General features: G+C 43.2%; 7 protein-coding genes across 7 annotated transcripts; all 7 read left to right on the top strand.

The window, feature by feature from the left end:
• Positions 1-2,939: 2,939 nt before the first annotated feature.
• Positions 2,940-6,992, top strand: LOC310985372 (uncharacterized protein; the record flags this gene model as incomplete). Its single annotated transcript, XM_083970946.1, has 4 exons — positions 2,940-4,329; positions 4,806-4,813; positions 5,402-5,435; positions 5,545-6,992. The coding sequence occupies 4 exons, from the start codon at positions 2,940-2,942 to the stop codon at positions 6,960-6,962; spliced, it is 2,850 nt and encodes a 949-aa protein (XP_083827072.1). The 3' UTR covers positions 6,963-6,992.
• A 1,595-nt stretch (positions 6,993-8,587) lies between these two features.
• LOC310984398 (nuclear factor 7, brain-like) lies at positions 8,588-9,988 on the top strand (the record flags this gene model as incomplete). Its single annotated transcript, XM_083969590.1, has 1 exon — positions 8,588-9,988. The coding sequence occupies one exon, from the start codon at positions 8,588-8,590 to the stop codon at positions 9,986-9,988; it is 1,401 nt and encodes a 466-aa protein (XP_083825716.1).
• A 1,637-nt stretch (positions 9,989-11,625) lies between these two features.
• Positions 11,626-13,026, top strand: LOC310984397 (nuclear factor 7, brain-like; the record flags this gene model as incomplete). Its single annotated transcript, XM_083969589.1, has 1 exon — positions 11,626-13,026. The coding sequence occupies one exon, from the start codon at positions 11,626-11,628 to the stop codon at positions 13,024-13,026; it is 1,401 nt and encodes a 466-aa protein (XP_083825715.1).
• A 3,105-nt stretch (positions 13,027-16,131) lies between these two features.
• On the top strand, positions 16,132-17,699 carry LOC310984400 (nuclear factor 7, brain-like; the record flags this gene model as incomplete). Its single annotated transcript, XM_083969592.1, has 1 exon — positions 16,132-17,699. The coding sequence occupies one exon, from the start codon at positions 16,132-16,134 to the stop codon at positions 17,527-17,529; it is 1,398 nt and encodes a 465-aa protein (XP_083825718.1). The 3' UTR covers positions 17,530-17,699.
• A 727-nt stretch (positions 17,700-18,426) lies between these two features.
• On the top strand, positions 18,427-20,091 carry LOC310984395 (nuclear factor 7, brain-like; the record flags this gene model as incomplete). Its single annotated transcript, XM_083969587.1, has 2 exons — positions 18,427-18,564; positions 18,674-20,091. The coding sequence occupies exon 2, from the start codon at positions 18,691-18,693 to the stop codon at positions 20,089-20,091; it is 1,401 nt and encodes a 466-aa protein (XP_083825713.1). The 5' UTR covers positions 18,427-18,564; positions 18,674-18,690.
• Positions 20,092-21,244: 1,153 nt separating this feature from the next.
• On the top strand, positions 21,245-24,026 carry LOC310985374 (nuclear factor 7, brain-like; the record flags this gene model as incomplete). The annotated part of the gene is made up of 2 exons (XM_083970949.1): positions 21,245-22,578; positions 24,020-24,026. 2 exons carry the CDS (start codon positions 21,245-21,247, stop codon positions 24,024-24,026), a joined length of 1,341 nt encoding a protein of 446 aa, XP_083827075.1.
• Positions 24,027-26,295: 2,269 nt separating this feature from the next.
• LOC310985375 (uncharacterized protein) lies at positions 26,296-27,020 on the top strand (the record flags this gene model as incomplete). Its single annotated transcript, XM_083970950.1, has 3 exons — positions 26,296-26,433; positions 26,549-26,611; positions 26,727-27,020. Exons 1-3 carry the CDS (start codon positions 26,338-26,340, stop codon positions 27,018-27,020), a joined length of 453 nt encoding a protein of 150 aa, XP_083827076.1. The 5' UTR covers positions 26,296-26,337.
• Between the last annotated feature and the right edge of the window lie 573 nt (positions 27,021-27,593).

Below are 27,593 nucleotides of genomic sequence, written 5' to 3' on the forward strand. Positions count from 1 at the left end.
GGCTCAATTTTCTTCATCCAAAAAGACACACCAAAAAACACCCAAATACCTCCATGCTGCTCATCTGTAACATGTGACTAGGACCGCCTTCTTCCATCTGCGCAGTATCACTAAGATTAGGAATATCCTCTCCCAGAGTGATGCTGAGAAACTAGTGCATGCATTTATCACTTCTAGGCTAGACTACTGCAACTCTCTCCTGTCAGGATGTCCGAAAAACTCTCAAAGAGTCTCCAGCTAGTCCAGAATGCCGCAGCGAGAGTTTTGACAGGAGTTAGGAAGAGAGAGCACATCTCTCCCACCTTAGCTTCTCTCCACTGGCTTCCTGTAGGATTTAGAATAGACTTCAAAATCCTTCTGCTGACTTACAAGGCTCTTAATGATAAAGCTCCAACCTATCTGAAAGAACTAATCATTCCTTACTGTCCTACCAGAGCACTCCGTTCCCAGAACGCAGGTCTGTTAGTGACTCCCAGTATCTCTAAAAACAGACTGGGAGGTAGAGCCTTCAGTTACCGGGCTCCTTTACTGTGGAACCAGCTCTCTCCATGGGTCAAAGAGGCAGACACTCTAACTACATTTAAGTCTAGACTTAAGACCTTCCTTTATGACAGGGCTTTTAGTTAGGGCTGGTTCAGGTAGCTCTGAACCATTTTATAGCTACGCTGCTATAGGCTTAGACTGCTGGGAACACATCTGGATACACAGAGCCCTCTCCTCTCCTCCTCTCTCCTCCTCTCCCCTCCTCTCTCCTCCTCTCCTCTCCTCTCCTCTCCTCTCCTCTCCTCTCCTCTCCTCTCCTCTCCTCTCCTCTCCTCTCCTCTCCTCTCCTCCTCTCCCCTCCTCTCTTCTCCTCTCCTCTCCTCTCCTCCTCTCCTCTCCTCAGTATATTTTTGAACTGTCATTTTCTGTTGTACTTTGTAGTTTGGCCTTGGTGTCTCGCACTCTCTCTGTGTTTCCGCAGATCCACCGGAGCTCCATCTCTCTGCACCAGCTGCCGCCTACATCGCCCCCCTCCCACCCCTTCGCCTGCTGTTAGACCGGCCTCCCCTCCCTTCCCATGGACCAGCCTACCACCCAGTCCTCCCATCGAGCTGACCGGCTCGATGGGCTCCCTGCCCCCCCCCCCCCTCCCCCTCACCAGAGACTGCCCTCATCAACCCCTGCTAACATTTCCATATTCCGCACATTCTGTGACAAACTGTAAACTGTTTTCTTGTCTGTAACAACATCTATTGCACGTCTGTCCGTCCTGGGTGAGGGATCCCTCCTCTGTTGCTCACCCTGAGGTTTCTCCTGTTTTTCCCTGTTAAAAGGGTTTTCCATGGAGTTTTTCCTCAGTCGATGTGAGGGTCTAAGGACAGAGGATGTTGCTACGATGCCATGTAAAGCCCTTTGAGACAAACTGTTTGTAAAAACGGGCTATACAAATAAAATTGCCTTGCCTTGCCTTGCCTGTAATGTCCGTCTTGTATTGAAGCCCCAACATGAGAAATTGTTCCGGAAAAAATTAAATAAGTCTATATTTTAAGCTTGTTTGTAGCGGGAGCTCCCAGCACTGCTCTTCCTGGTCCGTCCAAATCTCGCGTTTCACCGGTGTCAATGCAAATCGCGCAAGACACTGCTGCTTCAACCTGCCGACACTCCACACACTGAAGGTGAACCTGGACTCAGAGAGAATGATCCAAGATGTATTAACGTGTCAGTTCATCACAACAGCTGAATGTTCCTGTTTTTCATTAAAGGGACAACGAGGAGTTTTGGAAAAGCGAAGTGTTTTCACACTACATTAATGAGCCTCCGCACCGTGAAATTCTTTGACCGGCGCAAGACAGACTCATGTTTTCATTCATCAAGAATTAAAGTCAGAGGTTGGAAGACGATCACATACCGTCGTAGTCCCGACCATAAACGGCGATTCGGCGGCGTTATTCTCATGACTCGCCACGAAACCGAAAGTAAAGAAACGCTGGTCGGCTCAACCAGCATTTCCACCACCACTAATAATAACAAAATAACGATAGAGACAAAATGATATATTTATCAAAAATGGGCTCATTAACAAGTGTGGGTAGCGGAGATTCATCCACATTAAGACCTAGTCCACACGAACACGGGTATTTTTGAAACCGAACTTTTATGGACCCCGGTTAAAAATGTTTTTGCGTCCAAACCACCGGTGTGATAAAAAATAACCTAATATGAGACTTTTTTATTGTCGCAGAATTCTTCGTTCTGCCGATGTAGAAACTCCTCGTTGTCCCTTTAACATAATAAAATGTTGTCTTGACTTGGATTCATATTCAGCTTCGTCTCCTGCAGCTACACAACAATAAATGTTGTGAAGTAGTTTCAGCACAAGTTCCTCTAAACTGAGCTGGAATGAAAGTTCGTATTTAGTATAAATTTAGTTCCTTTAAGTTGTAACTGAAGCACATCCTGCAAAAGTTAAATAAATGCTGCGTTTCTGTCGTCATGGTGTCTTCAACTAATTTCTTCACTGCAGTGTTTCCAACTTCTCCTGTGTTTGAAGTTCTCCACTAATGAATTAAGACTCTTTAGATGTTAAATGATCCACACACAGAAACTAAACAGAGCTGCTGCATCATCCTGCAGAACTTTCAGTGTGACAAAGCTCCGCCCCCTCACATGGCTCAAAAACCAGGAAACTGCTGCACTTCCTCTTCAGTCCCAGAGACACAGACTGAAGAAGAGACGATCAGATTCAGCTTCGGACCAAACCAACAACTTCCTGTGAGTGAGTCCAGCTACAACACTGCTGCTTCAACCTGCTGACACTCCACACACTGAAGGTGAGTTTGACTAAAACCTGGACTCAGAGTCACAGTAAACTTCAGTCAAGACAATAGAGGAGGGAGGGGAGCCACGACTGACTCTACTTCCTGTCTGCTGTGTTTTCAGCTTCACTCACAGACTAAATGGCTTCCAGATTAGAGGAGGATCTCTGCTGTCCGGTCTGTAAGGAGGTCTTCAGAGATCCTGTTCTTCTGTCCTGCAGCCACAGCTTCTGTAAAGACTGTCTGAAGAGCTGGTGGAAGGAGAAACAAGATCCACTGTGTCCAGTTTGTAAGAGAAGATCTTCAAAGGAACATCCACTTAATAACCTGGTGTTGAAGAACCTGTGTGAGAGCTTCTTACAGCAGAGAGAGCAGAGATCTTCAGAGGCTCTCTGCAGTCTGCACTCTGAGAAACTCAAACTCTTCTGTCTGGACCATCAGCAGCCAGTGTGTCTTGTCTGTCTCCATTCAGACACACACAAAAACCACATATTCAAACCCATCGATGAAGCTGCTTCGAAACTCAAGAAGGAACTTGAGGAAACTCTGGAGCCCTTAAAGAAGAAGTTAAAGGGTTTTGAAGAAGTTCAAGTGGAGTTTGGTCAAACAGCAGAACACATTAAGGTCCAGGCCCGACACACAGAGAGGCAGATTAAGGAGCAGTTTAAGAAGCTTCACCAGTTTCTAGAAGAGGAAGAGGAGGCCAGGATGGCTGCACTGAGGGAGGAAGAGGAGCAGAAGAGTCAGAGGATGAAGGAGAAGATGGAGGCTCTGAGCAGAGAGATAGCAGCTCTTTCACACACAGTCAGAGCCACAGAGGACGAGCTGAGAGCTGAAGACGTCTCATTCCTGCTCAACTACAAGGCTGCAGTGGAAAGAGTCCAGCAGCGCCCCCTGCTGGAGGATCCACAGCTGGACTCAGGAGCTCTGATAGACCAGGCCAAACACCTGGGCAACCTGACCTTCAACATCTGGAACAAGATGAAGGACATGGTCTCCTACAGTCCTGTGGTTCTGGACCCAAACACTGCTAATCCATATCTCATCCTGTCTGAAGATCTGACCAGTGTGAGACCAGGAGGAGTCAAACAGCAGCTTCCTGACAATCCAGAGAGGTTTGATAGGTTTATCTCTGTCCTGGGATCTGAGGGTTTTAACTCACGGACTCACAGCTGGGATGTCGAAGTTAGAGACAGTACCTGGATAGTGGGTGTGTTAACAGAGTCTGTGCAGAGGAAGGGATTCGACATATGGTCAGGATTATGGGGAATAGTGTTCTATGAAGACAAATACAGAGCATGTTCACCATCAGCTCCAGTCATTGATCTCCCAGTGCAGAAGAAGCTCCAGAGGATCAGAGTGAATCTGGACTTGAACAGAAGAAAACTGTCGTTCTCTGATCCTGATACGAACACACATATACACACCTTCACACACACTTTCACTCAGAAGATGTTTCCATACATTAACATTTATGATAAACTCCCAGTGAAGCTGTTGCCAGTGAATGTGTCAGTGACAGTGGAGCAGAGCAGTTAGAGATAAAGAGGATGATCATATTTATAATGTTGTTTATTTCTTAAAGGGAAAAGTCAGTGAATTGAACCTGTTAAACTTCACCTGTCCTCCTGCTGCCTCATTATTACACTTTTCCCTTTTTACTACTTTTCATGTGTAAAATATTTTCACTCTTATCGCTCAATTACTGAACATTATTTGATTCTTCTTCTCTAGAAGAAGATCTGGAGTTCTTCTCCAGATGAAAAAATGTCGAACATGAAAAGTTGATAAGTGATTCTTGTTTAATTACATGTGTAAAAAGTTTGTATCTGTTCATATGAAATGATCTAAAATGTATCAACGTGTCAGTTCATCACAAAAGCTGAATGTAGATTTGTTCCTGTTTTTCATCAACATAATAAAATGTTGTCTTGACTTGAATTCAAATTCAGCTTTGTCTTTAACGTCTCCTGCATCTACACAACATCCCATTCTCTTTATAATTAGCAGCAGAGGTGGAGGAAGTGTTGAGATGAAGTACTGACACCACACTGTGTACAAGTACTCGGCACAGGTACAAGTACTGCACTTAAACAGTTGCTTCCTTCTACATAAAGAATTAAGATATTCACACCCAAGTTTTTCTAACAGGTAAAGCAGCTTCCTGACCACAATTATGTCAAGTTTCAAAGCTGTCAGAGCTTGTGTTATTAATCTACATGAGTTTATATGTCTTAACTCCCACACACACGACATGGTATGACAAGGAAATGTGTACGGTAGATAACCTTTTTTTTCTTTTTTTAATTTTACATCCCTATGCACAACAGTAAATTATTTATTCATCAAAAAACACATGAAAAGACCCTTTTTAAAACGAGGCACATACCTAGAACTGCTCCTCTACATTAATCTGGACTAACCTGTTCAACATTCAGTCATTTTTCAAAGCTCCGCCCCCTCACAAGACTCACCTGAGATAAACCAGGAAACAGTGCATTGGACTGTGTCAGTCCCAGAGACGAAGACTGAAGAAGAGACGATCAGATTCAGCTTCGGACCAAACCAACAACTTCCTGTGAGTGAGTCCAGCTACAACACTGCTGCTTCAACCTGCTGACACTCCACACACTGAAGGTGAGTTTGACTAAAACCTGGACTCAGAGTCACAGTAAACTTCAGTCAAGTCAGTAGAGGAGGGAGGGGAGCCATGACTGACTCTACTTCCTGTCTGCTGTGTTTTCAGCTTCGCTCACAGACTCAATGGCTTCCAGACTAGAGGAGGATCTCTGCTGTCCGGTCTGTACGGAGGTCTTCAGAGATCCTGTTGTTCTGTCCTGCAGCCACAGCTTCTGTAAAGACTGTCTGAAGAGCTGGTGGAAGGAGAAACAAGATCAACTGTGTCCAGTTTGTAAGAGAAGATGTTCAAAGGCTGATCCACCTATTAGTCTGGCGTTGAAGAACCTGTGTGAGAGCTTCTTACAGCAGAGAGAGCAGAGATCTCCAGAGGCTCTCTGCAGTCTGCACTCTGAGAAACTCAAACTCTTCTGTCTGGACCATCAGCAGCCAGTGTGTCTTGTCTGTCTCCATTCAGACACACACAAAAACCACATATTCAAACCCATCGATGAAGCTGCTTCGAAACTCAAGAAGGAACTTGAGGAAACTCTGGAGCCCTTAAAGAAGAAGTTAAAGGGTTTTGAAGAAGTTCAGGTGGAGTTTGGTCAAACAGCAGAACACATTAAGGTGCAGGCCCGACACACAGAGAGGCAGATTAAGGAGCAGTTTAAGAAGCTTCACCAGTTTCTAGAAGAGGAAGAGGAGGCCAGGATGGCTGCACTGAGGGAGGAAGAGGAGCAGAAGAGTCAGAGGATGAAGGAGAAGATGGAGGCTCTGAGCAGAGAGATAGCAGCTCTTTCACACACAGTCAGAGCCACAGAGGACGAGCTGAGAGCTGAAGACGTCTCATTCCTGCTCAACTACAAGGCTGCAGTGGAAAGAGTCCAGCAGCGCCCCCTGCTGGAGGATCCACAGCTGGACTCAGGAGCTCTGATAGACCAGGCCAAACACCTGGGCAACCTGGCCTTCAACATCTGGAACAAGATGAAGGACATGGTCTCCTACAGTCCTGTGGTTCTGGACCCAAACACTGCTCAGCCACATCTCATCCTGTCTGAAGATCTGACCAGTGTGAGACCAGGAGGAGTCAAACAGCAGCTTCCTGACAATCCAGAGAGGATTGATCCTTACTGCTGTGTCCTGGGCTCTGAGGGTTTTAACTCTGGGACTCACAGCTGGGATGTCGAGGTTGGAGACAGTACATGGTGGGGACTGGGTGTGTTAACAGAGTCTGTGCAGAGGAAGGGAAAGGAGATATGGTCTGGATTATGGGGAATATGGTTCTATGAAGGTAAATACTCGGCATATTCACCATCAGGTCCAAACACTGTTCTCCCAGTGCAGAAGAAGCTCCAGAGGATCAGAGTGAATCTGGACTTGAACAGAGGAAAACTGTCGTTCTCTGATCCTGATACTAACACACACATACACACCTTCACACACACTTTCACTCAGAAGATGTTTCCATACATTGACACTGGTAGAAACCTCCCATTGAAGCTGTTACCAGTGAATGTGTCAGTGACAGTGGAGCAGAGCAGTTAGAGATAAAGAGGACGATCATATTTATCATGTTGTTTAAAGGGAAAAGTCAGTGAATTTAACTAGAGCCGCAACAACTAATCAATTAATCAAACAATAATCAATTATTAAATGAATTGTTTGAATAGTTGTATAAGAAAAAAAGTCAAAATTATCTGATTCCAGCTTCTTAAATGTGAATATTTCTGGTTCCTTTGTTCCTTTATGACAATATACTGAGTCTCTCTTTGGTTTGTGGACAAAACAAGACATTTGAGGACGTCGTCTGGTGGTTTGGGAAACACTGGTTGATAGCCTATTTTTCAATATTTTTTAACATTTTGTTGACCAAACAACTAATCGTTTAAATAATCGACAGATTAATTGATAATGACAATAATCGTTAGTTGCAGCCCTAAATTTAACCTGTTAAACTGCACCCATTCTCCTGTTGTCTCATTATTACACTTTTCCTTCTTTTTTTTCTACGACTTTTCATGTATAAAATATTTTCTCTCTTTTTTTTAAATTTACGAGTCATTTCACATTACGTATGTTGTTATGACTGTGTGTGGTGTGATGAGCAGAAAATGATAAATTACTTTCAATCAACATTTGATTAGTTTATCATTGATCAATCTTTATTTTAAGTTCTTCTCCAGATCAATTTGTTTTTTTGTTTTTTTAAGGCATTTTCTCCCAATAAACAATACTTTTTAAAGAATTGTTGTCAGTAGTTTATAGAATAAAACAAGTGGTCTCTAATTTTTTCCAGAGCTGTATGTATACAGTATGTGTGTGTATATGTAAATATAAGGTAAAAATACCTTCATTACCTTACCTAAAATAAGGTAAGGTATTTATTATTAAACACACACATTATGTTATATGTGTGTGTGTGTGTGTGTGTGTGTGTGTGTGTGTGTGTGTGTGTGTGTGTGTGTGTGTGTGTGTGTTTAATTAAATTTGGAGCACATTTAACGTTTTCATAGCTTTTATGTTACAAGAGGTAGATAGAGTTTTAATGTAGAACTCCATCTCCTCTTTTAAAGTATACAACAATAATATTTATATATTATATCATATTATTTATTTTATATACTTTAAAAAAATCTACATACATACAGACATTTGAGAAATATTGCCACATTTTTTTGTTGTTGAAATTTTACCACCCATTTGTAGAATTAGAAACGTGTAAACATTTTTGGAGAAATGTAACCACTTTTTTCCTGGATTTTTTTCTACAATCTTTCTACAATGAATCTGGACTGAGTTGTTCAACACTGAGTCATTTTTCAAAGCTCCGCCCCCTCACCTGGCTTCACCTGAGATAAACCAAGTTAGTTATTAACACTGAGGACAAAGTCCCAGGAACAACTTTATTGGACTTTGTCAGTCCCAGAGACGCAGACTGAAGAAGAGACGATCAGATTCAGCTTCAGACCAAACCAACAACTTCCTGTGAGTGAGTCCAGCTACAACACTGCTGTTTCAACCTGCTGACACTCCACACACTGAAGGTGAGTTTGACTAAAACCTGGACTCAGAGTCACAGTAAACTTCAGTCAAGACAATAGAGGAGGGAGGGGAGCCATGACTGACTCTACTTCCTGTCTGCTGTGTTTTCAGCTCCACTCACAGACTAAATGGCTTCCAGATTAGAGGAGGATCTCTGCTGTCCGGTCTGTACGGAGGTCTTCAGAGATCCTGTTCTTCTGTCCTGCAGCCACAGCTTCTGTAAAGACTGTCTGAAGAGATGGTGGAGAGAGAAACAAGATCAACTGTGTCCAGTTTGTAAGAGAAGGTCTTCAATGGCAAATCCACCTCTTAGTCTGGTGTTGAAGAACCTGTGTGAGAGCTTCTTGCAGCAGAGAGAGCAGAGATCTTCAGAGGCTCTCTGCAGTCTGCACTCTGAGAAACTCAAACTCTTCTGTCTGGACCATCAGCAGCCAGTGTGTCTCATCTGCAGAGATTCAGAAACACACACCAACCACAGAATCAAACCCATCAATGAAGCTGCTTCTAAACTCAAGAAGGAACTTGAGGAAACTCTGGAGCCCTTAAAGGAGAAGTTAAAGGGTTTTGAAGAAGTTCAAGTGGAGTTTGGTCAAACAGCAGAACACATTAAGGTCCAGGCCCGACACACAGAGAGGCAGATTAAGGAGCAGTTTAAGAAGCTTCACCAGTTTCTAGAAGAGGAAGAGGAGGCCAGGATGGCTGCACTGAGGGAGGAAGAGGAGCAGAAGAGTCAGAGGATGAAGGAGAAGATGGAGGCTCTGAGCAGAGAGATAGCAGTTCTTTCACACACAGTCAGAGCCACAGAGGACGAGCTGAGAGCTGAAGACGTCTCATTCCTGCTCAACTACAAGGCTGCAGTGGAAAGAGTCCAGCAGCGCCCCCTGCTGGAGGATCCACAGCTGGACTCAGGAGCTCTGATAGACCAGGCCAAACACCTGGGCAACCTGACCTTCAACATCTGGAACAAGATGAAGGACATGGTCTCCTACAGTCCTGTGGTTCTGGACCCAAACACTGCTCATCCAGTACTCATCCTGTCTGGAGATCTGACCAGTGGGAGACATGGAGGAGTCAAACAGCAGCTTCCTGACAATCCAGAGAGGATTGATTATTACGGCTCTGTCCTGGGCTCTGAGGGTTTTAACTCAGGGACTCACAGCTGGGATGTCGAGGTAGGAGACAGTACAGACTGGATAGTGGGTGTGTTGACAGAGTCTGTGAAGAGGAAGGGATTCGACATATGGTCTGGATTATGGGGAATATTGTTCTATGAAGGTAAATACTCAGCACGTTCACCATCAGGTCCAGTCATAGATCTTCCAGTGCAGAAGCAGCTCCAGAGGATCAGAGTGAATCTGGACTTGAACAGAGGAAAACTGTCGTACTCTGATCCTGATACTAACACACACATACACACCTTCACACACACTTTCACTCAGAAGATGTTTCCATACATTGACACTGGTAGAAACCTCCCATTGAAGCTGTTACCAGTGAATGTGTCAGTGACAGTGGAGCAGAGCAGTTAGAGATAAAGAGGACGATCATATTTATCATGTTGTTTAAAGGGAAAAGTCAGTGAATTTAACTAGAGCCGCAACAACTAATCAATTAATCAAACAATAATCAATTATTAAATGAATTGTTTGAATAGTTGTATAAGAAAAAAAGTCAAAATTATCTGATTCCAGCTTCTTAAATGTGAATATTTCTGGTTCCTTTGTTCCTTTATGACAATATACTGAGTCTCTCTTTGGTTTGTGGACAAAACAAGACATTTGAGGACGTCGTCTGGTGGTTTGGGAAACACTGGTTGATAGCCTATTTTTCAATATTTTTTAACATTTTGTTGACCAAACAACTAATCGTTTAAATAATCGACAGATTAATTGATAATGACAATAATCGTTAGTTGCAGCCCTAAATTTAACCTGTTAAACTGCACCCATTCTCCTGTTGTCTCATTATTACACTTTTCCTTCTTTTTTTTCTACGACTTTTCATGTATAAAATATTTTCTCTCTTTTTTTTAAATTTACGAGTCATTTCACATTACGTATGTTGTTATGACTGTGTGTGGTGTGATGAGCAGAAAATGATAAATTACTTTCAATCAACATTTGATTAGTTTATCATTGATCAATCTTTATTTTAAGTTCTTCTCCAGATCAATTTGTTTTTTTGTTTTTTTAAGGCATTTTCTCCCAATAAACAATACTTTTTAAAGAATTGTTGTCAGTAGTTTATAGAATAAAACAAGTGGTCTCTAATTTTTTCCAGAGCTGTATGTATACAGTATGTGTGTGTATATGTAAATATAAGGTAAAAATACCTTCATTACCTTACCTAAAATAAGGTAAGGTATTTATTATTAAACACACACATTATGTTATATGTGTGTGTGTGTGTGTGTGTGTGTGTGTGTGTGTGTGTGTGTGTGTGTGTGTGTGTGTGTGTGTGTGTGTGTGTGTGTTTAATTAAATTTGGAGCACATTTAACGTTTTCATAGCTTTTATGTTACAAGAGGTAGATAGAGTTTTAATGTAGAACTCCATCTCCTCTTTTAAAGTATACAACAATAATATTTATATATTATATCATATTATTTATTTTATATACTTTAAAAAAATCTACATACATACAGACATTTGAGAAATATTGCCACATTTTTTTGTTGTTGAAATTTTACCACCCATTTGTAGAATTAGAAACGTGTAAACATTTTTGGAGAAATGTAACCACTTTTTTCCTGGATTTTTTTCTACAATCTTTCTACAATGAATCTGGACTGAGTTGTTCAACACTGAGTCATTTTTCAAAGCTCCGCCCCCTCACCTGGCTTCACCTGAGATAAACCAAGTTAGTTATTAACACTGAGGACAAAGTCCCAGGAACAACTTTATTGGACTTTGTCAGTCCCAGAGACGCAGACTGAAGAAGAGACGATCAGATTCAGCTTCAGACCAAACCAACAACTTCCTGTGAGTGAGTCCAGCTACAACACTGCTGCTTCAACCTGCTGACACTCCACACACTGAAGGTGAGTTTGACTAAAACCTGGACTCAGAGTCACAGTAAACTTCAGTCAAGACAATAGAGGAGGGAGGGGAGCCATGACTGACTCTACTTCCTGTCTGCTGTGTTTTCAGCTTCACTCACAGACTAAATGGCTTCCAGATTAGAGGAGGATCTCTGCTGTCCGGTCTGTACGGAGGTCTTCAGAGATCCTGTTCTTCTGTCCTGCAGCCACAGCTTCTGTAAAGACTGTCTGAAGAGATGGTGGAGAGAGAAACAAGATCAACTGTGTCCAGTTTGTAAGAGAAGGTCTTCAATGGCAAATCCACCTCTTAGTCTGGTGTTGAAGAACCTGTGTGAGAGCTTCTTGCAGCAGAGAGAGCAGAGATCTTCAGAGGCTCTCTGCAGTCTGCACTCTGAGAAACTCAAACTCTTCTGTCTGGACCATCAGCAGCCAGTGTGTCTCATCTGCAGAGATTCAGAAACACACACCAACCACAGAATCAAACCCATCAATGAAGCTGCTTCTAAACTCAAGAAGGAACTTGAGGAAACTCTGGAGCCCTTAAAGGAGAAGTTAAAGGGTTTTGAAGAAGTTCAAGTGGAGTTTGGTCAAACAGCAGAACACATTAAGGTCCAGGCCCGACACACAGAGAGGCAGATTAAGGAGCAGTTTAAGAAGCTTCACCAGTTTCTAGAAGAGGAAGAGGAGGCCAGGATGGCTGCACTGAGGGAGGAAGAGGAGCAGAAGAGTCAGAGGATGAAGGAGAAGATGGAGGCTCTGAGCAGAGAGATAGCAGCTCTTTCACACACAGTCAGAGCCACAGAGGACGAGCTGAGAGCTGAAGACGTCTCATTCCTGCTCAACTACAAGGCTGCAGTGGAAAGAGTCCAGCAGCGCCCCCTGCTGGAGGATCCACAGCTGGACTCAGGAGCTCTGATAGACCAGGCCAAACACCTGGGCAACCTGACCTTCAACATCTGGAACAAGATGAAGGACATGGTCTCCTACAGTCCTGTGGTTCTGGACCCAAACACTGCTCATCCAGTACTCATCCTGTCTGGAGATCTGACCAGTGGGAGACATGGAGGAGTCAAACAGCAGCTTCCTGACAATCCAGAGAGGATTGATTATTACGGCTCTGTCCTGGGCTCTGAGGGTTTTAACTCTGGGACTCACAGCTGGGATGTCGAGGTAGGAGACAGTACAGACTGGATAGTGGGTGTGTTGACAGAGTCTGTGAAGAGGAAGGGATTCGACATATGGTCTGGATTATGGGGAATATTGTTCTATGAAGGTAAATACTCAGCACGTTCACCATCAGGTCCAGTCATAGATCTTCCAGTGCAGAAGCAGCTCCAGAGGATCAGAGTGAATCTGGACTTGAACAGAGGAAAACTGTCGTACTCTGATCCTGATACTAACACACACATACACACCTTCACACACACTTTCACTCAGAAGATGTTTCCATACATTTCCACTATTGATAAACTCCCAGTGAAGCTGTTACCAGTGAATGTGTCAGTGACAGTGGAGCAGAGCAGTTAGAGATAAAGAGGACGATCATATTTATCATGTTGTTTAAAGGGAAAAGTTAGTTAATTTAACTAGAGCCGCAATGACTAATCGATTAATCAAACAATAATCGATTATTAAAGCAGAAGGAAGCGATATTTTAGTGTTAATATAAGTCTTAAATAGTTATATCTTCCGACAGCAATCACTTACATAGAGTGTTTGGACCGAAACACGGGTCTGTCAGTCACTCTGCTCTGCTCTGAGCCGACAAGAAAACTTTTCTCGTATCCTACAAGTTTTATCCAATGAGGGGAGAGAACGGCATGAAGGGCTGTTTGTGCAGCCAAGGGATGCGCGTGAATGTGACGACGTAGGGACGAGGACCAATAGATCCATGACGAGGGCGGGGGCTGCTAACTCCATCGGCTGACAGGAAGTTATGGTGCGTTCAAGGCAACCCGTAACTCGTGTTTTTAGTTACGAGTGGCCGTTATAGTGACTTTCACAGGTAAAACAGGTCAGAAAAACACGAGTGGGTTGCCTGGAACGCTACAAAGTTGTAAGTCGTGACATGAAGCCGTAACTTACGGTTTCTAAAGCCTGCCTGGAACGCAGCATTAGCCAAAACGACCGGATTGCTTACTTCTGCTTTAGATGAATTGTTTGAATAGTTTTATAAGAAAAAAAGTCCAGATTCTCTGATTTCAGCTTCTTAAATGTGAATATTTCTGGTTCCTTTGTTCCTTTATGACAATAAACTGAGTTTCTCTTTGGTTTGTGGACAAAACAAGACATTTGAGGACGTCGTCTGGTGGTTTGGGAAACACTGGTTGATATTTTTCAATATTTTTTAACATTTTGTTGACCAAACAACTAATGGATTAATCGTTTAAATAATCGACAGATTAATTGATAATGACAATAATCGTTAGTTGCAGCCCTAAATGTAACCTGTTAAACTGCACCCATTCTCCTGTTGTCTCATTATTACACTTTTCCTTTTTTTTTTCTTTTTACGACTTTTCATGTGTAAAATATTTTCTCTCTTTTTTAAAATGTACAAGTCATTTCACATTATGTATGTTGTTTTGACTGTGTGTGGTGTGATGAGCAGAAAATGATAAATTAATTTCAATCAACATTTGATTAGTTTATCATTGATCAATCTTTATTTTAAGTTCTTCTCCAGATCAATTTGTTTTTTTGTTTTTTTAAGGCATTTTCTCCCAATAAACAATACTTTTTAAAGAATTGTTGTCAGTAGTTTATAGAATAAAACAAGTGGTCTCTTAATTTTTTCCAGAGCTGTATGTGATTATGTGTGTGTATATGTAAATGTAAGGTTATAAAAAATACCTTTATTGCCTTACCTAAAATAAGGTAATACGGCCTAAAGGTATTTATTATTACACACACACAGCTCTGGAAAATATTAAGGGGATAGTTCACCCTAAATTCAAATTTCACTCATGATCTCCTCCCCCTCATGTGGACTAAGGGCTGGGAGAAGTTTCAGAGTCCTCCGTGGCTTCTCTGAGTTACAGGGGGTCTCGGCGTAGCAGTGCATGTCCATATAACGGTTGCAAATGGATACCAACTGTCTTCGTAACAAAAAGACACACCAAAAAACATCCAAATACCTCCATGCTGCTCGTCTGTAATGTCCCTCTTGTATTGAAGCCCCAACATGAGAAATTGTTCCGAAAAAAATTAAATAAGTCTATATTTTAAGCTTGTTTGTAGCTGAAGCTCCCAGCACTGCTCTTCCTGGTCCGTCCAAATCTCGCGTTTGCACCGGTGTCAATGCAAATTGCGCGAGACACTGCTGCTTCAACCTGCCGACACTCCACACACTGAAGGTGAGTTTGACTAAAACCTGGACTCAGAGAGAATGATCCAAGATGTATTTACGTGTCAGTTCATCACAACAGCTGAATGTTCCTGTTTTTCATTAAAGGGACAACGAGGAGTTTTGGAAAAGCGAAGCGTTTTCACACTACATTTATGAGCCTCCGCACCGTGAAATTCTTTGACCGGCGCAAGACAGACTCATTTCATTCATCAAGAATTAAAGTCAGAGGTTGGAAGACGATCACATACCGTCGTAGTCCTGACCATAAACGGCGATTCGGCGGCGTTATTCTCATGACTCGCCACAAAACCGAAAGTAAAGAAACGCTGGTCGGCTCAACCAGCATTTCCACCACCACTAATAATAACAAAATAACCATAGAGACAAAACCATATATTTATCAAAAATGGGACCATTAACAAGTGTGGGTAGCGTAGATTCATCCACATTAAGGTCTAGTCCACACGAACACGGGTAATTTTGAAACCGAACTTTTATGGACCCCGGTTAAAAATGTTTTTGCGTCCAAACCACCGGTGTGATAAAAAATAACCAAATATGAGACTTTTTTATTGTCGCAGAATTTTTCGTTCTGCCGATGTAGAAACTCCTTGTTGTCCCTTTAACATAATAAAATGTTGTCTTGACTTGGATTCATATTCAGCTTCGTCTCCTGCAGCTACACAACAATAAATGTTGTGGAGTAGTTTCAGTACAAGTTCCTCCAAACTGAGCTGGAATGAAAGTTTGTATTTAGTATAAATTTAGTTCCTTTAAGTAGTAACTGAAGCACATCCTGCAAAAGTTAAATAAATGCTGCGTTTCTGTCGTCATGGTGTCTTGAACTCATTTCTTCACTGCAGGCCTGTGTGTGAAGTTCTCTACTAATGAATTAAGACTCTTTAGACGTTAAATGATCTACAAAAAGAAACTAAACAGAGCTGCTGCATCATCCTGCTGAACTTTCAGTGTGACAAAGCTCCGCCCCCTCACATGGCTCATAAACCAGGAATCTGCTGCACTTCCTCTTCAGCCCCAGAGACGCAGACTGAAGAAGAGACGATCAGATTCAGCTTCGGACCAAACCAACAACTTCCTGTGAGTGAGTCCAGCTACAACACTGCTGCTTCAACCTGCTGACACTCCACACACTGAAGGTGAGTTTGACTAAAACCTGGACTCAGAGTCACAGTAAACTTCAGTCAAGTCAGTAGAGGAGGGAGGGGAGCCATGACTGACTCTACTTCCTGTCTGCTGTGTTTTCAGGTTCACTCTCAGACTAAATGGCTTCCAGATTAGAGGAGGATCTCTGCTGTCCGGTCTGTACGGAGGTCTTCAGAGATCCTGTTGTTCTGTCCTGCAGCCACAGCTTCTGTAAAGACTGTCTGAAGAGCTGGTGGAAGGAGAAACAAGATCCACTGTGTCCAGTTTGTAAGAGAAGATCTTCAAGAGACCATCCACCTGTTAGTCTGGTGTTGAAGAACCTGTGTGAGAGCTTCTTACAGCAGAGAGAGCAGAGATCTTCAGAGGCTCTCTGCAGTCTGCACTCTGAGAAACTCAAACTCTTCTGTCTGGACCATCAGCAGCCAGTGTGTCTCGTCTGCAGAGATTCAGAAACACACACCAACCACAGATTCAAACCCATCGATGAAGCTGCTTCGAAACTCAAGAAGGAACTTGAGGAAACTCTGGAGCCCTTAAAGAATAAGTTAAAGGGTTTTGAAAAGGTCCACTTGAAGTTTGGTCAAACAGCAGAACACATTAAGGTCCAGGCCCGACACACAGAGAGGCAGATTAAGGAGCAGTTTAAGAAGCTTCACCAGTTCCTAGAAGAGGAAGAGGAGGCCAGGATGGCTGCACTGAGGGAGGAAGAGGAGCAGAAGAGTCAGAGGATGAAGGAGAAGATGGAGGCTCTGAGCAGAGAGATAGCAGCTCTTTCACACACAGTCAGAGCCACAGAGGACGAGCTGAGAGCTGAAGACGTCTCATTCCTGCTCAACTACAAGGCTGCAGTGGAAAGAGTCCAGCAGCGCCCCCTGCTGGAGGATCCACAGCTGGACTCAGGAGCTCTGATAGACCAGGCCAAACACCTGGGCAACCTGACCTTCAACATCTGGAACAAGATGAAGGACATGGTCTCCTACAGTCCTGTGGTTCTGGACCCAAACACTGCTGGTCCAAAACTCATCCTGTCTGAAGATCTGACCAGTGTGAGACTAGGAGACGAACAGCAGCTTCCTGACAATCCAGAGAGGATTGATTCTTACGGCTCTGTCCTGGGCTCTGAGGGTTTTAACTCAGGGACTCACAACTGGGATGTCGAGGTTGGAGACAATACAGACTGGTTACTGGGTGTGTTAACAGAGTCTGTGCAGAGGAAGGGAAAGAAGAAATGGTCTGGATTATGGGGAATAGAATTCTATGAAGGTAAATACGGAACAGTTTCACCATCAGGTCCAGTCATTGTTCTCCCATTGCAGAAGAAGCTCCAGAGGATCAGAGTGAATCTGGACTTGAACAGAGGAAAACTGTCGTACTCTGATCCTGATACTAACACACACATACACACCTTCACACACACTTTCACTCAGAAGATGTTTCCATTCATTAACACTATTGATAAACTCCCTGTGAAGCTGTTGCCAGTGAAGGTGTCAGTGACAGTGGAGCAGAGCAGCTAGAGATAAAGAGGACGATCATATTTATCATGTTGTTTATTTCTTAAAGGGAAAAGTCAGTGAATTGAACCTGTTAAACTTCACCTGTCCTCCTGCTGCCTCATTATTACACTTTTCTTTTTTATCTACTTTTCTTGTGTAAAATATTTTCACTCTTATCACTCAATTACTGAACATTTGATTCTTTGATTCTCCAGAAGAAGATCTGGAGTTCTTCTCTAGATGAAAAAAAGTCGAACATGAAAAGTTGAAATGTGATTGTTGTTTAATTACAGATGTAAAAAGTTTGTATCTGTTCATATGAAATGATCTAAAATGTATTAACGTGTCAGTTCGTCACAAAATCTGAATGTAGATTCGTTCTACATTCGTTTTTCATCAACATAATAAAATGTTGTCTTGACTTGGATTCATATTCAGCTTCATCTTTAACGTCTCCTGCATCTACACAACATCACATTCTCTTTATAATTAGCAGCAGATGTGGAGGAAGTGTTGAGATGAAGTACTGACACCACACTGTGTACAAGTACTCTGCACAGTTACAAGTACTGCACTTAAACACTTAAGCAGCTTCCTGACCACAATTATGTCAAGTTTCAAAGCTGTCAGAGCTTGTGTTATTAATCTACATGAGTTTATATGTCTTAACTCCCACACACACAACATGGTATGACAAGGAAATGTGTACGGTAGATAACCTTTTTTTTTTCTACATCCCTATGCACAACAGTAATTTATGTATTTATCAAAAAACACATGAAAATACCCTAAAACGAGGCACTAGTCTAGAACTGCTCCTCTTCATTCAACTAGACTGAACCTGTTCAACATTCAGTCACTTTTCAAAGCTGCGCCCCCTCACATGACTCACCTGAGATAGACCAGGAACAACTGTATTTGGGCGTTGTCAGTCCCAGAGCCGCAGACTGAAGAAGAGACGATCAGATTCAGCTTCAGACCAAACCAACAACTTCCTGTGAGTGAGTCCAGCTACAACACTGCTGCTTCAACCTGCTGACACTCCACACACTGAAGGTGAGTTTGACTAAAACCTGGACTCAGAGTCACAGTAAACTTCAGTCAAGTCAGTAGAGGAGGGAGGGGAGCCATGACTGACTCTACTTCCTGTCTGCTGTGTTTTCAGCTTCGCTCACAGACTAAATGGCTTCCAGATTAGAGGAGGATCTCTGCTGTCCGGTCTGTACGGAGGTCTTCAGAGATCCTGTTGTTCTGTCCTGCAGCCACAGCTTCTGTAAAGACTGTCTGAAGAGCTGGTGGAGAGAGAAACAAGATCAACTGTGTCCAGTTTGTAAGAGAAGATCTTCAAGAGATGAACCACCTGTTAGTCTGGTGTTGAAGAACCTGTGTGAGAGCTTCTTACAGCAGAGAGAGCAGAGATCTTCAGAGGCTCTCTGCAGTCTGCACTCTGAGAAACTCAAACTCTTCTGTCTGGACCATCAGCAGCCAGTGTGTCTCATCTGCAGAGATTCAGAAACACACACCAACCATAGAATCAGACCCATCATTGAAGCTGCTTCTAAACTCAAGAAGGAACTTGAGGAAACTCTGGAGCCCTTAAAGGAGAAGTTAAAGGGTTTTGCAGAAGTTCAAGTGGAGTTTGGTCAAACAGCAGAACACATTAAGGTCCAGGCCCGACACACAGAGAGGCAGATTAAGGAGCAGTTTAAGAAGCTTCACCAGTTTCTAGAAGAGGAAGAGGAGGCCAGGGTGGCTGCACTGAGGGAGGAAGAGGAGCAGAAGAGTCAGAGGATGAAGGAGAAGATGGAGGCTCTGAGCAGAGAGATAGCAGCTCTTTCACACACAGTCAGAGCCACAGAGGACGAGCTGAGAGCTGAAGACGTCTCATTCCTGCTCAACTACAAGGCTGCAGTGGAAAGAGTTCAGCAGCGCCCCCTGCTGGAGGATCCACAGCTGGACTCAGGAGCTCTGATAGACCAGGCCAAACACCTGGGAAACCTGACCTTCAACATCTGGAACAAGATGAAGGACATGGTCTCCTACAGTCCTGTGGTTCTGGACCCAAACACTACTGGTCCATATCTCATCCTGTCTGAAGATCTGACCAGTGTGAGAGATGGAGGAGATGAACAGCAGCTTCCTGACAATCCAGAGAGGTTTGATAATTACCTCTCTGTCCTGGGCTCTGAGGGTTTTAACTCAGGGACTCACAGCTGGGATGTCGAGGTTGGAGACAGTACCATCTGGACCCTGGGTGTGTTAACAGAGTCTGTGCAGAGGAAGGGAGAAGAGATAGAGTCTGGATTATGGGGAATAGGGTTTAATGAAGGTAAATACGGAACAGTTTCACCATCAGGTCCAAACACTGTTCTCCCAGTGCAGAAGAAACTCCAGAGGATCAGAGTGAATCTGGACTTGAACAGAGGAAAACTGTCATTCTCTGATCCTGATACTAACACACACATACACACCTTCACACACACTTTCACTCAGAAGATGTTTCCATACATTAACACTATTGATAAACTCCCAGTGAAGCTGTTGCCAGTGAAGGTGTCAGTGACAGTGGAGCAGAGCAGTTAGAGATAAAGAGGACGATCAAATTTATCATGTTGTTTAAAGGGAAAAGACAGTTAATTGAAGCTGTTAAACTTCACCTGTCCTCCTGCTGTGTCATTATTACACTTTTCTTTTTTATCTACTTTTCATGTGTAAAATATTTTCACTCTTATCAGTCAATTACTGAACATTTGATACTTCTTCTCCAGAAGAAGATCTGGAGTTCTTCTCCAGATGAAAAAATGTCGAACATGAAAAGTTGGAAAGTGATTCTTGTTTAATTACAGATGTAAAAAGTTTGTATCTGTTCATATGAAATGATCTAAAATGTATCAATGTGTCAGTTCATCACAAAAGCTGAACGTAGATTTGTTCCTGTTTTTCATCAACATAATAAAATGTTGTCTTGACTTGGATTCATATTCAGCTTCATCTTTAACGTCTCCTGCATCTACACAACATCCCATATTCTTTATAATTAGCAGCAGAAGTGTTGAGATGAAGTACTGACACCACACTGTGTACAAGTACTCTGCACAGGTACAAGTACTGCACTTAAACACTTAAGCAGCTTCCTGACCACAATTATGTCAAGTTTCAAAGCTGTCAGAGCTTGTGTTATTAATCTACATGAGTTTATATGTCTTAACTCCCACACACACAACATGGTATGACAAAGAAATGTGTACGGTAGATAACCTTTTTTTTCTTTTTTCTTTTTTTCTACATCCCTATGAACAACAGTAAATTATTTATTCATCAAAAAACACACAAAAAGACCCATTTTAAAACGAGGCACATACCTAGAACTGCTCCTCTACATTAATCTGGACTAACCTGTTCAACATTCAGTCACTTTTCAAAGCTCCGCCCCCTCACATGACCCACCTGAGATAAACCAGGAAACAGTGCATTGGACTCTGTCAGTCCCAGAGACGCAGACTGAAGAAGAGACGATCAGATTCAGCTTCAGACCAAACCAACAACTTCCTGTGAGTGAGTCCAGCTACAACACTGCTGCTTCAACCTGCTGACACTCCACACACTGAAGGTGAGTTTGACTAAAACCTGGACTCAGAGTCACAGTAAACTTCAGTCAAGTCAGTAGAGGAGGGAGGGGAGCCATGACTGACTCTACTTCCTGTCTGCTGTGTTTTCAGCTTCACTCACAGACTAAATGGCTTCCAGATTAGAGGAGGATTTCTACTGTTCGGTCTGTACCGAGGTCTTCAGAGATCCTGTTGTTCTGTCCTGCAGCCACAGCTTCTGTAAAGACTGTCTGAAGAGCTGGTGGAAGGACAAACAAGATCGACTGTGTCCAGTTTGTAAGAGAAGATCTTCAAAGGAACATCCACTTAATAACCTGGTGTTGAAGAACCTGTGTGAGAGCTTCTTACAGCAGAGAGATCAGAGATCTTCAGAGGCTCTCTGCAGTCTGCACTCTGAGAAACTCAAACTCTTCTGTCTGGACCATCAGCAGCCAGTGTGTCTCATCTGCAGAGATTCAGAAACACACACCAACCACAGAATCAGACCCATCAATGAAGCAGCTTCGAAACTCAAGAAGGAACTTGAGGAAACTCTGAAACCCTTAAAGAAGAAGTTAAAGGGTTTTGAAGAAGTTCAGGTGGAGTTTGGTCAAACAGCAGAACACATTAAGGTCCAGGCCCGACACACAGAGAGGCAGATTAAGGAGCAGTTTAAGAAGCTTCACCAGTTTCTAGAAGAGGAAGAGGAGGCCAGGATGGCTGCACTGAGGGAGGAAGAGGAGCAGAAGAGTCAGAGGATGAAGGAGAAGATGGAGGCTCTGAGCAGAGAGATAGCAGCTCTTTCACACACAGTCAGAGCCACAGAGGACGAGCTGAGAGCTGAAGACGTCTCATTCCTGCTCAACTACAAGGCTGCAGTGGAAAGAGTCCAGCAGCGCCCCCTGCTGGAGCATCCACAGCTGGACTCAGGAGCTCTGATAGACCAGGCCAAACACCTGGGCAACCTGACCTTCAACATCTGGAACAAGATGAAGGACATGGTCTCCTACAGTCCTGTGGTTCTGGACCCAAACACTGCTGGTCCAGGACTCATCCTGTCTGAAGATCTGACCAGTGTGAGAAGAGGAGACAAACAGCAGCTTCCTGACAATCCAGAGAGGATTGATCCTTACTCCTCTGTCCTGGGCTCTGAGGGTTTTAACTCAGGGACTCACAGCTGGGATGTCGAGGTTGGAGACAGTGCCATCTGGGGACTGGGTGTGTTAACAGAGTCTGTGCAGAGGAAGGGAAAGGAGATATGGTCTGGATTATGGGGAATAGGGTTCTATGAAGGTAATTACGGAACAGTTTCACCATCAGGTCCAGTCATAGATCTCCCAGTGCAGAAGAAGTTCCAGAGGATCAGAGTGAATCTGGACTTGAACAGAGGAAAACTGTCGTTCTCTGATCCTGATACTAACACACACATACACACCTTCACACACACTTTCACTCAGAAGATGTTCCCATACAGATGTTACTGGTTCAAATTTGCGGACTTCACGCGTGGTCCACGCGAGACGGCACAAGACTCATGCATTTTTTTTCTTTGGCGAGACAAGAGGTTTTAATGAAAAGCCTCAATGTGCCAAAACAACCGCCAGGTGGCATCTGTGAGAACGGAGGACGACAGGCGGATGACTCAGTGATCTGTGCAGTAATCCACAGCTTAAACTCTAGGCTATTAAACTAGAACTAACTACTGTATACCCTGCCTAAATCACAGAAACTATTGTAATATGATAAAGCCTGTCTTGCTTTATGACTTGATGATTATGTATCACAAATTATGAAGGATCATCTGCGCAAGGCAAAGATGATAGCATCAACAAAACACGGCGTAACACACGCGGCTGTATGGGACAGGCTTTTATTTAATTCAGAACAAACCGCTTAGCAAAAATGGAAAATATAGTCTATAATAATTAATTGATCTGTTGTTTGGCCACTGTTTGAAAATAACCCGAATTATGAGCAAATAATCTGATCCAGAGCAGCAGTCATAATCAGACTTCTTCTAAATAAACCTTAACATTCAATAACTGGGTCAGGTCGGACCATGGGGTTCTTTTTTCTCTTCTTCTTCACAGGAGAAAATGAGGTGCGCTGCGCTCACGGACGCATTGATGTTTTGTGATTTATCTGCTGCCTTGACTCTGCCCTTTATACATGTGCGTTCAGATTAACAATAAGACAAGCCATGGTTGAGTTTATTGAGTTTTAGCTGCTCAATCTCATTGTTTCAAAGAAAAGGGATTGATTTTTATAACGAAATGAAACGAAAACAATATTATATTGATACATTGTTGTAAAAAAAAAATCCAAAAGAAACGAAAATGAACTAAAGAAAATAACTTTCACACACACATTAAAACAGTGCGATTGGTTGAAAGCTGATAATTAGCCATGTGCTTATAAGCTGATTGGCCGAAACCAAGAACAAAGCCGCGTGAATGGCCAATCGCCATGTGTTAACGGCCGACATGTAAATCAGCTGTTTCGATGGGCGTTATATGAATAGAGATGTTAACGTGTCTCACAAGGTACTTTGCACATAGGCTACTTTCTGTAACTGGAAGAAAAACAGCCAGCTGGAAGAATGTGTTGCCTAAATCTTTTACTGTGTGGGAGATCTCCACCAACGTAGCCGGGGAGAAAGCAAGTGGGACCGTTCTGCTGCGGGGGGAGGGAGGGGGGCTGTCGGGGTGGAGGTGCTGAAATGGAGAGCTGTCCCCCACAAGGTGCTAAAGTGAGGGAGAGGAGTGGAGAGACGGGCCGTCCTAAGAAACGCCGGTTGATTTGAGCGATTTAAGCAAAGCAAAGCCTGGGCTTTTATTTGGTTTTATTATATGCTTGTGGTTTTTCTCTATTTTTGCCTGTTTTCACTCTGCACCTGCCCTAATGTGTGTCTCCCTTGTCTCTAGTAAATGAATATTTCCCACAATAAAATGAGTCTTTAGAACAAAGAACTGATTTTTTTCTCTAGCTTTATAGAGCTTTATAGGCTATAATAACCTTGCTTACTGCTTTTTGAATCACTTGACAAAATAAGATGCCTCGAGCAAACTTGGATATGAAAACATTTTATTGAAGAAGAAAAAACACACACACATTGTAGCATCAAGTACTGTAGGCTACTGTAGGCTACAGTAGGGTGAGGATAGGACCCTCAGATGATCTTCTCGGAGTTCGCAAGAACTCGTTGATCTTATCTATGCAGTCTTTCAAGTCCTTTCTGTCCATGCCTGGAAACTCCGTTCTCAGTGACTGCACTCTAGCTTTATTTAAAATATACAGCAGCTTTATATTAGGCTACAGTCACCAGCAGGCACACAAACAGCACCCCCAGGACAGGTTATCGATTACGGTCACATGCCAGTCGCTCCTCCCTTCAGTTCTATAACTTTCTCAATGACACTGTCCAGATGATCGATGTACTTATTACAGACGCTGATGGTCAGCTTCTCCATCCAAAATGTCTGGATCGCTGCTTCCAACTCCTCCCTGTTAGTTGGTTTCGCCTCAGAGCGGATGTAGTGCTTCATCGAAGCCCAGACCAGCTCTATCGGGTTTAGATCTGGTGACCTAAACAGAAGAATATGATAGATTAGCACTTATTTCCTGCTATTAATTTATCCCAATTATAAATGCATCATTATTAATGCAGGTAATCACGCCAAATTTATGACTAACTTACTCTGCTGGTGTTGGCACCCAGTTGATTCCCTCTGTCTTCATACAGGCTCTGACACTGATTGCAGTGTGTTTGGGATCATTGTCTGGTGGAGGGAAAATAAAGAAAACATTAGATTTCACCAACTAAATCATCATTACATTGCCTTTATTGTAGCCTAAGAATGTTAAGGATGGTTTTAAAAAAGTGTTAAGATGATACCTTGGAAGAATCGATGTGTGCGCATCGGATACCGCTCTCTGAGGTATGGACCAGCAACTTTTCGGATGATTTCCTCTTGGTAAAAGTGTCGGTCCATAATGCCTGTGGGTGACATAACGGGCTTAATTTCAACATTTTTTATTCTTCATTTTTTTTATTTTTTTTATTTTAACTCTGTTTCAGACTAAATTGTTAGGTAGGTCTATATATATTCAAACTACGTTTTTTCCCCACTCACCGTCGAAAATGAGAAGCGGGCAAGGGCCACAGCGTGAAATTCCACCCCAGACATGAAGCTTGAGGGGGTGTTTAGCTTTAGGCTTTGGCGTCCCTGCAAAGTTGCTCCTCCTCCAGCACTTCAAGGCAAAACGCTCAAGGGCCACAGTCGACTCGTCGGTGAAGAGGACATCGTCGAATTTCTCCCCAGCAGCTTTCCATTTCTCAGCCTGGAGTAGACGTGCTTCTTTGTTTTTGTCCCTCGTCATAGGAACAAATCTGCAGAATATGTAGAAATTAGGCTTAAGCGAGCAGTTCATTACTAATAAATGTAACATAATTTCAAATTTCAATGCAAGATGCAAAAGAGCCTAATGTTTTACCTTGACTTCCCATAGTTCCAGCCAAGCTGATGCAACGCCTTCCGCACCGACCATAAACTGATGTTTATGTTGTGGTCACGCAAAAGAATCTCTTTCAATTTTCTTGCAAGTAACTCGTCGTTTGCTTTCAGGATGGCATCTAGTCTTTCCACCACCTGACTGATAGAGAGACATTGTTAGGGTAATAACAACAACAACAATAACAATAATAATAATAATAATAATGAAAAAACTATATTGGCAATACCTTGTCAGTTTACGTGGTTTACAGACTCTTTTCTCCACAGTTGCATGCAGGAAATGATGCTGAATTGTGCGCAGGGAGGCTGAGACTCCGGCCGACTTGAGATGTGCAGCGATGGCTCGTGCAGTCCAGCCTTTCCTCCGCAGAGTCTTGATGAGTTCACTCGTTTTCGCGTCGATCATAGCCATCTCTGAGTAAATCGAAGTCCAACTCAATGAAGACTAACCAAATGTAGTCCATGTAGGCTACAACAATTTATTCTTGCTGAGTGGGCGTTGATTAGGATGCCTCTCCCAAGGGGCGTGTCTGGTCTAAAATGATTTTTTTTCTTTTACTGTGGGTCTCACATTCGCCTAATGGGCGTGGCTACCCTACTGTAACTCTGCTGCCTTGTTCAATCACGTCCTCAGTTCTGTACCATATGGGCTATATGGCCCCCTGCTGATTACTCGACTCGACTCGACCTACTGATTACTTTAGCTGACCGAATTCAACTGCTTCAAGATGAAGAGCGCACGTTTCTACGGAGCATCCAAGGTCAGCAAGGCTCTCTTTCCCCGAGATGAGAACTCACCACCTGCTGCACGGGGGCGCAAAAAGGTATTTTTTCCCATTACATTTACAAGCGAGAATCAAACATTTGTCAACCTAATGGAAGAGATCAACGTTTTTAATTTTCAGTCTCTAATTTCTTTGCTATTTTTCCTTGTTACAGGTTGCAGCAAAAACCGCACAATCGTCTGCCCCGCCAGCAAAGCGTCTCATCCAAAAAAAAGCGGTAAGTGTCATAGGCCTAGACTACACTTTATACCGTGTACTGTATACTACTCTATCTCCCTTGTTTATTATACCGTAAACCATGACTCATTACTTGTTTGTTTTTCAAACCACAGGCAGAGGTTTCTCGTTTGGTGGCTCCTCGTGTTCCTGGTGATGTTGCTCTGAATATGCTCCTGGACCACAGAACGCAGCAGCTGCAGCGCGAGAAAGAGGAAAAAGGCAAGCTTCTGGCAGAAAAAGAGACCCTGCTCGCAAAAATTACCCGGATGGAGGATGAACTGGCAACCCTGAGGCAGGAAAATCAAAACCTCAGAGAGAGCGGGAACTCCGAAGGAAGAGGGCAGGCTTTCATGGAGGAGATCCGAGCTGGGATCGGAGAACTGCGAGATGCTTTCCGCGAGCAGTGAACTCGCATCCCGGTTACGCCCCTTACCCCCGTCAGGCCGATCCCACGACACACATCGACTCCTGATCTTTCCTCGTCGCAAGCCTTGATGTCTCCGCTGGTTCTATCTTCAACCTCGGACAGCATTAACATCTCTCACCAACACCCCGATGTAAGCTTGAGGCATGTCGGACCTGAAGACCATGCTCAAGTCCGTCACCAGAGCCACGGCCAGGTGGGACGTTTTGGGTGCCTACTGTTCCGGAGAGTCATTTCAGAGGACAATTACCGAGCCTGGGCCAAAACGACAAACTGGGACGGATCCCGGGGGAAACATGAACTGCCCAAAATGTGAAGAACTTTGTAGTGCAGTCACTGAGAACAGAGTTTCCAGGCATGGACAGAAAGGACTTGAAATACTGCATAGATAAGATCAACGAGTTCTTGCGAACTCCGAGAAGATCATCTGAGGGTCCTATCCTCACCCTACTGTAGCCTACAGTAGCCTACAGTACTTGATGCTACAATGTGTGTGTGTTTTTTCTTCAATAAAATGTTTTCATATCCAAGTTTGCTCAAGGCATCTTATTTTGTC

This window comes from Trachurus trachurus (genome assembly GCF_905171665.1).
Source record: "Trachurus trachurus genome assembly, chromosome: 4".
Lineage (NCBI taxonomy): Eukaryota > Metazoa > Chordata > Actinopteri > Carangiformes > Carangidae > Trachurus > Trachurus trachurus.